Source organism: Pygoscelis adeliae, unplaced genomic scaffold (assembly GCF_000699105.1).
Source record: "Pygoscelis adeliae isolate BGI_AS28 unplaced genomic scaffold, ASM69910v1 Scaffold60, whole genome shotgun sequence".
Classification (NCBI taxonomy): Eukaryota; Metazoa; Chordata; class Aves; order Sphenisciformes; family Spheniscidae; genus Pygoscelis; species Pygoscelis adeliae.
This window is the reverse complement of record NW_008823954.1, coordinates 3,266,059-3,277,383: the sequence shown is the minus strand read 5'-3', so window position 1 is coordinate 3,277,383 and position 11,325 is coordinate 3,266,059. Positions and strand designations below refer to the sequence as shown.

Genomic DNA, 11,325 nt, shown 5'->3' with positions numbered 1-11,325 from the left:
CAGGTTTTTTTTTGAATTGCTTTGAGTAAGTTACTTCATTCCGCTTCTGTGGTGGGATTCAATCCTTGCTTTTTTTTCAGTCTTCTCTTCAGTCGCCTTCTGAGAAGTTTGCTTTTGTCTGATCTTTATCAATCATGTCTTTGTATGAGGTTGTAAACGCCTTGGGACAAATCTATACTTTATAAATGTTCATGTTTCTTTTTAGAAGCTGTGTAAGCAATGGTGAGAGAAGGCTAAAGGATTCTGTTAAGTGCATGTTTGCTTTCGTTTGTTTGTGTTCCTACATTTCTCATTTCCTTTCTTATTTCCAGACCACCAGTTCGGTCCATTTCTGTACTTCCTCCTCCTGGGCTTGGTGTTCCACGTTTACCTCCAGGCAGGAAGCCCCCCGGACCTCCTCCAGGGCCACCCCCACCTCAAGTCCTACAGATGTATGGCCGTAAAGTAGGTTTCACCTTGGAGATGGCTCCTCGAAGGCGGGAAGAGGAGATTTCTTACAGTTCTGAAGCAGGTAAGGACTTTCCTATTACTGTCTGGGGTTTTCCTTGACCTCTCTGTTTTGCTATGGATAGTACTGCCGTGAACGTAGTGTGCCCTAGGCAAGGTATTCTCTGGGCAATATGGGCGTGAATACTACTTGAAGGACTCTCCTTAAGTGATTGCACCTCTGAGGTGATTCTGGTATATTTCATAATATCTGCAATTTTATCAGCTATATTTTTAAATGCTGAAACTTCTAATTACAACTTTCAGATTTATTTTTTTTAACTAGGTTTCACAGATTGGGTATCTTCCCATGTAGTCTTAACAGTGCTGAAACATTGTACATATTGTCCCTTAAAAAAACCCAAGCATTCTCACAGAAGTCTTCCTTTCTTAAAAAAAAAAAAACCAAACAAACACAAAAAAACCAAACCAAAACAACAACAACAAAAACCCCAACCGACCCTGGGTATGTATTTGCTAGGGGAACCTAGGTCATCCTTTTCACACAGTTACTGTATCATCCCTAGAAACTTTTGTGAATGGGAGGTCAGCTTTATTGCATACCGGAAAGCATCAAAGTATTTCAATGGTGGGTGATTGCTGAATAGAAATGAACTAATGAGTTGCAGATAGGAGTTGCCTTCACTTGTTTGCTGTGCAGATTAACCAGCTGGTTAATAGGAAATCTTACAAATAAACTCTCCAAAATATTCTTTAAGAATATGTGCTAAACAGTAAAGGATTGACAATATGTCTGTGCTGTTGCTAGGGGGATTTTTCTAACTATAGACATAGAAAATATCATGTCTTTCACACCGGTGTATTTGGAGTTTATACATTTCCTAATACTTTGCTTCCTGCAGGACAGCGAGGGCATGATGATGATATGTCCAGTACCAGTGAAGATGAAGGTTATCCTGAGGATATGGATCAAGACAAGCATGATGAGAGTAGTGATGATAGTGACAGTGATAGATCAGATGCAGACAGTGAAAGCGAGGACTTCCTGCATCGTGATAATGACAAGGAGAGGGAAGGTGGTGAAGAAAAGAAATCAGGTATGATGGGAAGTTACAGATTGGGGTGGGGTTTTTTGTGGGTTGTTCCCCCCCGCCCCCTCGCAAGAAAAACACTGCTTAACAGAGTTCATGTCTTCCTGACTGGGGGAGAAGTAATTTGTTTAGCCAGCTAACTATGTTCTAACTCGCCTAAATTGCAGCTGAAGAATTTTTATTAGCAAATGGATCAGAAGGAAACTATCTAGAAGTGAAGCATCTTTTCAGATGGACCTGTTTTCTTAACAGTTGAGTTAATTTACTAAGGTCGCAAGCAGTTTTTCACCTGAAGCATTGAATTGGCAGGGTACCCTACAAAAATTAAGCCTCAATGTGAAATATACTCACTCTTTAGTGACTTGAACAATACTTCTAAGACACAACTAAATTTCTTACTACTAATGCTTTTGGATAATTTTTTTTTTTCTTGATTGCTTGGGGGAGACCAATTGATAGAAAATACTAGGTTGGCAAAACTTCAGATAATCAGTAACACCAATGTTAACTCTTATGCAAGGAGCATCATTATGTTAGAATGATACATTGTCCATACCAATCTGATCTGAATTTAATTATTTTCTTGCCACCTCCTGCCACCCTTGCCCATGCTTTGCTTTCCCCAGGTCATAGCGTACGGTTTGCAGACATGCCTGGGAAATCACGAAAAAAGAAAAAGAACATGAAAGAACTGACTCCACTGCAGGCTATGATGTTACGAATGGCAGGTGGGTAAGATGGATATATTAAGTGGACATACGCCGTTAAGCTTCCAGTTAAGGTTTCTCTGGTAGGCTTACTTCGTTTGCACAGTTTTTATTTTATAGAGTAAATATTTTACTGTCATAATGTAAGGTCTGCTAAGAGTATAAGCTGCGGTTAGGTGTTTGTTTTTGTTTTATTTTTAGTCTAGTAATGTGTGTGTTTTGCACAGCAGAGTTGAAGTTATAGTAGCAATGTACAGGGTTTTTTGATGTACTGGGTTTTTTTTCTTCTAAATCTTGTCTTGCTTAAATTTTAAACAATTGCTCAAACAAAATATGAACCTCTTAGTGAAAAAGAAAAGGTGAGATTGTCTATGGGCTCAGGCTGTAACCTGTAAGGATTAATACTCCCTAAAAATAACCTTTTGTAGAAACAAGTTAACCCATAGAGTGAAGATTTTTTGTTTGTTTGTTTTAGAAAGACACCCCAGTGTCTTTTAGAGGTGCTAGAGTTTCTTGGACATGGGGATTATGTTTGTTCTGAGGTCTAAATAAAATCTCTTCTATTTTCATTAAAAAAAAAAAAGTTTCTCTGCACCCCTTCTTTTTTGAGTTGTTCAAATGATCACAGGAAGTTATTCCATGTTCCTTCTTCCCTCCTTGTGCACATACCCCCCCCCACCCCACTGCAAACTCCCACAAACCATAGATCAAATAGCTGCAGTTTGGGTTTGGTAGTAGAAATTTCAGCTCCCACAGGGACACGTAGCTCTTGGTGGCAGAGCTATCTAGAACTGTGATATATATACCTTTTTTTTTTTTAATTTTCTGTTTAATAATTAAATGTGGTCAGTTTTCTTTCCTTTGAAGTGAAGTTTATCTTTCTTTTTTTATTTTATTTTGTGTGCTTAAGTTTCTCTGTGATGTTCAAAGATATTACCTGTGGACTGTTTTTTATAAGTTCATCTCCATTTCCAGGTCAGGAAATTCCAGAAGAAGGGAGAGAAGTGGAGGAATATTCAGAAGAAGAGGAGGAGGAAGAAGAGGACTCAGAGTCTGAAGAGACATCACAGCAACAACAGCAGCAACAGCTCAGTGAGGAAGCTCTTGCAGAGACTGGGTCATCTACTGCAACCTCCCAGGCACAACAGCAGCAACCGCCTCCGCAGCCTGTTCCTCCAACTCAGATACAGGCACCTCCTATGCCTGGGCCACCTCCTCTAGGGCCACCGCCGGCCCCTCCACTGAGGCCCCCAGGACCACCCACCGGCCTTCCTCCTGGCCCTCCACCAGGTAAATACTTGATTTACTAGGATTTGAAGGATGCAGGCTCTCGGTACTACAGACAGTGTATCAGTTTGGGAGGTTTGAAGCTGCAGAACGTGTTGCAGATGAGGTACAGGAGCCCGGTGTGGTAATTGCTGAGACCTGTGTGATCTCTCCTGTGGTCAGTCTATTGTTGCTGTACTGTGCTTTTGAGGCACCAGGCTCCTGTAGCTGTAGTCAGCCTGATGGGCATTGGCTCGTTTGTTAGCACTAACACTGGCAGGCAGCAGTGGAGCTCGTGTTGGAGTATGAAGAACAAGGCCTGGTGCCATGTGCCTCTCCAGTGTTTTGGTTTTTTCTTGTGTTGTTGCCCCCCGCACTCTACCCCGAGTGAGGCATGATTAAAGAGGTTTGGGAGCCACTACCTAGTTATAGGTTTTGGCATGTTTTGGGTTTTTTTTTTATAAAAGCTACAGTGTGAAGGCTTCTGCTATTCTACTACCTGAATGTATTTCAGTCTTGTTAGGGAAGATAACTATACTCAGATGAAATAAGTACTAAATTTGAATTCATATCAATATTGGACTGCCTAGAGACTATTAGCAATGAGGCCAATCGGTAACAGTTTTCTGTAGTGTGTGTGTGTGGTTTTTTTTTTGAGGGCAAACACTTGAATTTATTTGATCTGGAGAAAGACAGTTTTATTTTCTGTAAGTTGATGGGGTTGCCATATAGCTGAACTGGATAACAGTAACAGGTTGTTTTGTAATTAAAAAAACAGTCTTGTTAGGGAAGATAACTATACTCAGATGAAATAAGTACTAAATTTGAATTCATATCAATATTGGACTGCCTAGAGACTATTAGCAATGAGGCCAATCGGTAACAGTTTTCTGTAGTGTGTGTGTGTGGTTTTTTTTTTGAGGGCAAACACTTGAATTTATTTGATCTGGAGAAAGACAGTAGTTTTATTTTCTGTAAGTTGATGGGGTTGCCATATAGCTGAACTGGATACAGTAACAGGTTGTTTTGGTAATTAAAAAAAAAGTGTAAATCTCTTGCTTGTTCTTACACTTAAATTGCAAAGGTCAATAGTGAGGAGCATGATATACTATGATTTTAATGTATTTTATTCTATATGGGCTATTAACAACATGATTTTTGGGGGGGGGCGGCGCATCAGGCAGGCAGAGTTCTCTTTCCAGTGTCTTCCTCGCTGTTCCATTTCTGATACCTCCTAGAGGGGAACCTCAAAACAGTTGCTTTCAATAGAGCAAAACTACTTCTTTTCAGGCCAGAAGGGCAATCAAATGCCAGAGTAAAAAGTTCTTTCACTTTTAGCTGTTTTAAATTCAGACAACCTCAGCTCAGTAGCTGTTCTCAGCTATTGCTCCATTACATGGGGAGGAGCCCTTTTACGAAGTGGGAGAAGATACTTATAGTTGACTGTTACGAAGAAACTGTACTCTAACTTTACATGTGCTGCCTTTTTTTGAGGTTTTTAGAAGATCTATTTAATCGGGCCACTGGCTAGTGTTAAAATAGCTTTCAGGTTACTGTTGAAGATCTTTAGTATTAGCTGATGGGATAGTTGTTGGTCTTTTGGTGGTTTGTTTTTTTTTTTTCCAGCCACGAACTAAGCTTTTCTTTTTGTATGCATGCTTTCAGGAGCTCCTCCGTTCCTGAGACCTCCGGGCCTACCAGGATTGCGTGGGCCCTTACCTCGACTTCTACCACCAGGCCCTCCACCTGGGCGACCACCTGGCCCTCCCCCGTGCCCCCCACCAGGTCTGCCCCCAGGTCCTCCTCCACGTGGGCCCCCTCCTCGTCTGCCCCCTCCTGCCCCACCAGGTAAAGTGTTCTGTTTGCTTCAGTGCCCAGTCTCTCCCTGCTTTATTTTCCCAGTTTTTGCTGTGGTGACCAAGCCAGGAAGTATAAGCAGTTATCATTTTGCCTTTGTTCCTGTCTGTGTGGCTGCATTGTGCTGTATCTCTTTCTATGTAATAACAACAAGTAATTCCATACTGCTGTGTGCAGTTTGGTAGCAAGAAGTCTGTCCCCAAAAAGGGAATTTCAGAGTTTAAACTTCTGCTGGACTGTTTCTGAATAACTCCCGGGTGCTATAATGGTGCTCCACTTAATGAGTTGGAGATAGGGATATTTATTTTTTTCTGCCTCATCAGACATTTCTGATGACTCTGAAGTTCTAGCGGGATGGATCATCAAGAAACTTTATTTTCAGATTATAACTTTTGAATTTGAAAGGGAGCAATACACAGGCTCCTGTAGGTTTCAAAGTCTGAGGAGCAGCAGCATTTTCAACCCAGCATTTGGTGCAGGATTGAAAACTTTTTTTTTTAAAGCCAGTGCTACTGCATCTTGTTGGGTTTTTCTGTTTTGTTTTTCCTTCTTGGCTTTCTGAGCCTGTACACTTTTTTTATCAAAGATTTTAAGACTCCCAGGTGTGGAGTCAGCTCACGCTTTCTTTTCTTCTTACAGGTATCCCTCCTCCTCGGCCAGGCATGTTACGGCCACCGCTGGTGCCTCCATTAGGACCTGCCCCACCTGGGCTCTTCCCGCCAGCTCCCATTCCAAATCCTGGGGTACTGAGTGCCCCACCCAGCTTGATTCAGCGCCCCAAGGCGGATGACACCAGTGCGGCCACCATTGAGAAGAAAGCTACAGCCACTATCAGCGCCAAGCCGCAGATCACTAACCCCAAGGCAGAGATCACTCGCTTTGTGCCCACTGCTTTGCGAGTGCGCCGGGAGAATAAAGGGGCTTCTGCTGCCTCCCAGAGAAAACAGGATGATGAGCCTGCTCTCCCATTAACCAAAGCTGCCCCTAAGGCTGGATCATCTGCTCCTATCTCTGTACAGACAAAGGATGATGTGTATGAAGCTTTCATGAAAGAAATGGAAGGTCTCCTGTGACCTGTCATAGTCCTAGTTAGCTTTCCGGCCCCTCAACACAGATCAGACCACTGTGGAGGGAGGAGAAGGAAAGCTCCTCCTGCAAACAACGGAAGGGCTCGTGTGACAGGGAATAGTTCCCTACCCACAGGTTAACTTGCCAGTATGCTCTGAATAGAGACCGCTGCAGATGAAGTGTGGCTGGGGACCTCCTTTCAGAGCTAGCATGTCCACTGGTGGAAGGAAATTACAGTCAAGAAGGCGATGCTGCTTTCCTCGAGTCCCTCCCCCTTCCTTGGAGGGAGATAACGGTACTCTGGGGAGGGGGGGTGTGGGAGTGGGGGGTGACTATGCTCTGCCTGAATCCTTGCACATCCTGAATGCTCTGGTGAGGGTAGTGGAACGGGTTTTTAAGAAGCCAGAAAAGTGTTAGCAGCATTTCATACACATATGGTTGTCCAGTTTTTATTTTCTGTACTGTTCTTTTCTGTAAATATTTTATAATCCTGTTTTTTAGTTGCAGTGAGATTGATCAATCATCTTTCTTCCAGGGTAGTCAGGGAGGTAATTTGTTGCATATACTGTACACTGGAATTTTGCACCCTGTCCCCTTTATGGTCATCTTGATGGCTTTTCATCGGCAGGGGAAACTTCATTTTGTCTTGTGAAAGACAATAAATGTTCAGTGTATCAAAATACTGGTTTCCTTGTGGTCTGTCTAAAACTAGCATGTAGATGGAAAACAGGGAGGCTCTTTGCTGGCCTTGGGGGACGATAGAGGCATTCTGAACCTCAAAAGAAAAGCAATAGCTACATTATAAATAATATATACCTTTTTTTTAACTAAAGTTCTGCTATATTCTTGTTTTTAAGTTCCTAAACATCCCTTTCAGCCTTTGTTGGTAGCTAGTAGAAACTTAAGTCCTGAAGTACTACTAATAATTACAAAACGATTTCTTCTATATACTCTTACTGAAAGGTTTACTTCACATAAAGCCTCAGATACCCACTGGATGCATCTTGGACAGGCTACCTTAAGTAAAAATTGGTAAACAATTTTAATTCTAAGAGCTTGACAGATAATTTTACTTGTGGAAAATCTCCAATTTCAAATTCTATGAAGTTAGTGCTTTTAAGGTGTGCAGATATTTTTAACAAAGAACTTTCACATTTCCAGCTTAAAAAAGAATTTTTCTATTTTGGTGGAAGTATTCCTATAGCTTCATTCACTATGCTGACAGCCAAATATACCAATAGCCCTTACCACATGCAAGAAACAAATCTTTATTCTCATTTGAAACAGACTGCAAAATCTCCTGGGATCTTGTAGACAAATTAGTTTTAAGACCAGTGGGATCAGTTGTGTTGGCAGTAAGTCTATCCCAAATGAGCTGCTGCTTTGGAGAGAGAAATATTTCCAAAATGCAAAGTTTTGTCTGGAATGCTGAATTTGAGCACAAGACCTAATACTAGTAGTTAGCTCGTCTTCATCCTGTTAAAGAAAAAAAAAGTGTGAGTTAGTGTTGTAAGTATGATATAGCATGGAAGAGATTGAGAAAATTCTCCACTGTCCCTGTTGAAGAGCTTGTGGTGAGCATCTTAGTGGTTTTAAGAGTGAGTCCTCTAATAGTATATCAATTTCTAGGTCAATATATCCAGACTTGTGGGTTTTTAGATTTTTAATAAAGAGAATTTTTTAAGCTGCCAGACTAGTAGATATCTCAAACAGTACCTTTAGTTGGCTATAAGCCTCAGACTTAGCTGAATACTCAATGGTTTGAGGTTAAATCTGTGTTGAGACAAAATTATTAGCTACCCAAACTTACACTTGAAAACTTTGATTCTGTTTCCATGAATTCTGGACACAAACAAATAGGTTTGTACAACAGTTCTCTTCCTGGTTCAGGAGTTAATTGCAGTTGTGTCAGTAGTATCTTAAACCTTTTTTTAGTTGTATTTATGGAATATCCTCTTTATATTTTAGCTTTTAAAAAATGCATTTTTGTCTTTAATAAGTGAAATGTGTAAATGGTGATTTTTGGGGGAAGGGGCATCATTGTGGTACCTCTGACCCTCGGTTTAATAATAGTATTGACCCTCCCTCCCAGGAAGCAGCCTGAGGAGAAGAGGAACCATGTTTTGGGACGAGGACCTTCCTCCCATTCAAGGTCGAGAAAATCTCCCTGGCAGCCCTGTGATTACATTAGTAACCTGCAGGAGTCGCTTGATTCATTCTGTTCCTCCACTTAAGTCTGGACTCTGAATCTTTTTTTATGTTCCTTTGGCCATATTCTCACATAGGTGAGCCACCTTTTCTTCTCTTGGGACAGAGCGAACGCTTGCCTGTTGCTGTATCTATTCCTCTTCAGACTGAGGCAAAAGGATTTGAATTTGCTAGATGTTTAAATGGGCGCAGAAAGGTAAATTTCATGTAGAAGGAATGTGCATAATACCAGAAAGGTAACTTCCTCACCCTGCCCGGCGTGAAGGGGGGTTGTAAAGGAGGTAGGTAGTTTACTACAACTGATAGACCTCTAAGATGGCTTGGGCAAAGGGGGGGGGAGGCACACCCAGGGAAGAGAGGTGGGGAGAGAGTTCTCCCAGAATGGGCTTTGAGGCCACACAGAAGAGCTGGATTTGACAGTGCGAATCATCTAGGAGCCACGAGATTTTTTTTTTTCTGGGAAGAGTCCAAGGCCAGGATGCCTACTGCCTCTTGTGTGGCTCTCCTATAGGAGGCTTCTCACATTCTGTTGTGGGGTTTTTTTGGATAAACCCGTGAGGTCGGGAGCTGTATGACTAGGTGGGACTGTGTGTGTAGAAACTGGCTGTGCTTGGGGCTGATAATTCATCTGATTGACCAGAAATATGGTTTGTCTTCAGCTAAATTAATATGGGGGATTTTCTTACTTCCTTGCCTTTAACACAGTTCTAAGTGGAAAGAGCACAAAGATGTAAGTTCTTCCTGTTGCTTTTATCAAAGCAATGGGATCTGTGGATGCTCTGACTTCAATCCATGCGCTTGGGTAATCATGTGGTTCTTCACCAGCCACGCAAATGATGGGCCATGGCAGAAACATCAAATCCAGCTTTGAGGACTGCTGACAACCTTTTCTCCCCCAGCATCAGAAATTATTGTAAAGCAATTTCATTGCTAAACTGACAATACTTGCATCAGCTAGATGAATTTTTCCCTTTATTCGTGTGTTAACTTTGGCCTCTGGTAATGACTCTGAGTGAGTGGAATCCTTAAAAAAGAACAGATCCATGAAATTTGTTTTGGCTGAACATCCATTGAATTACACAAGGTTTTGTGCTTATACTTCTAACAAGAGAAAATAGGAAAATCCTCCCCAGTATCTCTACTGTATCTCAGTACTCAGTCAAAAAGGGATTGAATAAGAAAGTGTGAAATAGATATACATGTATATATTACACTGTTTGTTTATTAAGGGAGAGTTGAATCAAAGTTTTAGTATTTAAATAGAAATTGTCTTGTTAGAAGGGAGAAAAGAACGCAATAGAAGCTTGTGGCGTATTCAAGAACAGTCTGTGTTTCAACACAGCCTGTGGAAACAATTATGTATTTACCTTATGATGGCACTGGTCATGGACGCAATCCTGTAATGCCATCCTCTCTACAACTCCAGAACAGATGTTCCCAGCTCTGGACAACTGGTAACATAAACCCAGGCCAATTTGTTCTCATCTTTGTATTGCGGTCATACAGATATTTGGGATTCTTCTCTGTAATACCACCTCCATCCTGTGGTCATGTTTTTCATCTGTGGCTCTGAGTAGTGTGCAGAGAAGAAGAAATGATCAGGGGGAGGAAAGGGGCTGGGAAGGGACTGAGGCACAGAAACATAAACCCAGGCCAATTTGTTCTCATCTTTGTATTGCGGTCATACAGATATTTGGGATTCTTCTCTGTAATACCACCTCCATCCTGTGGTCATGTTTTTCATCTGTGGCTCTGAGTAGTGTGCAGAGAAGAAGAAATGATCAGGGGGAGGAAAGGGGCTGGGAAGGGACTGAGGCACAGAGAAGTCGATGATAACTTCCTTCTCCAAGTGGTAGAGGAGCCAACGAGGAGAGGTGCTATGCTGGGCCTTGTTCTCACCAACAGGGAGGGGCTGGTGGGGAACGTGAAGCCCAAGGGCAACCTGGGCTGCAGTGACCACGAAATGGTGGAGCTCAAGATCCTGAGGGCACCGAGGAGGGCGCACAGCAAGCTCACTACCCTGGACTTCAGGAGAGCAGACTTTGGCCTCTTCAGGGACCGGCTTGGCAGAGTGCCATGGGACAAAGCCCTGGAGGGAAGAGGGGCCCAAGAAAGCTGGGTAATGTTCAAGGATCACCTCCTTCAAGCTCAGGAGTGATGCATCCCAACAAAGAGGAAGTCAGGCAAAAATGCCAGGAGGCCTGCATGGATGAACAAGGAGCTCCTGGACAAACTCAGACACAAAAAGGAAGCCTACAGAAGGTGGAAGCAAGGACAGGTAGCCTGGGAGGAATACAGAGAAGTTGTCCGAGCAGCCAGGGATCAGGTTAGGAAAGCTAAAGCCCTGATAGCATTAAATCTGGCCAGGGACGTCAAGGGCAACAAGAAAAGATTCTATAGGTACATCAGGGATAAAAGGAAGACGAGGGAAAATGTGGGTCCTCTCCGGAATGAAATGGGAGACCTGGTTACCTGGGACACAGAGAAGGCAGAGGTACTCAATGACTTTTTTGCCTCAGTCTTCACCACCAGCAAGTGCCTGAGCCTCACCGCCCAAGCCGCAGAAGACAAAGGCAGGGACTGGGAGAATGAAGAGCCGCCCAGTGTGGGAGAACGTCAGGTTCAAGACCATCTAAGGCACCTGAAGGTGCACAAGTCCATGGGACCCGATGAGATCCATC

General features: G+C 42.6%; 1 protein-coding gene across 1 annotated transcript in view; it reads left to right on the top strand.

Moving 5' to 3' along the window:
- WBP11 (WW domain binding protein 11) overlaps nucleotides 1–7,116 on the top strand; it is a 10,453-nt gene extending 3,337 nt beyond the window's left edge. Inside the window, exons 6-11 of the mRNA XM_009322378.1 lie at nucleotides 312–511; nucleotides 1,350–1,544; nucleotides 2,165–2,266; nucleotides 3,221–3,535; nucleotides 5,177–5,359; nucleotides 6,008–7,116. Coding sequence (XP_009320653.1) covers nucleotides 312–511; nucleotides 1,350–1,544; nucleotides 2,165–2,266; nucleotides 3,221–3,535; nucleotides 5,177–5,359; nucleotides 6,008–6,441 — 1,429 coding nt within the window. The 3' untranslated portion in view covers nucleotides 6,442–7,116. The remainder of the gene's footprint in view (nucleotides 1–311; nucleotides 512–1,349; nucleotides 1,545–2,164; nucleotides 2,267–3,220; nucleotides 3,536–5,176; nucleotides 5,360–6,007) is intronic.
- The last annotated feature ends 4,209 nt before the right edge of the window (nucleotides 7,117–11,325 follow it).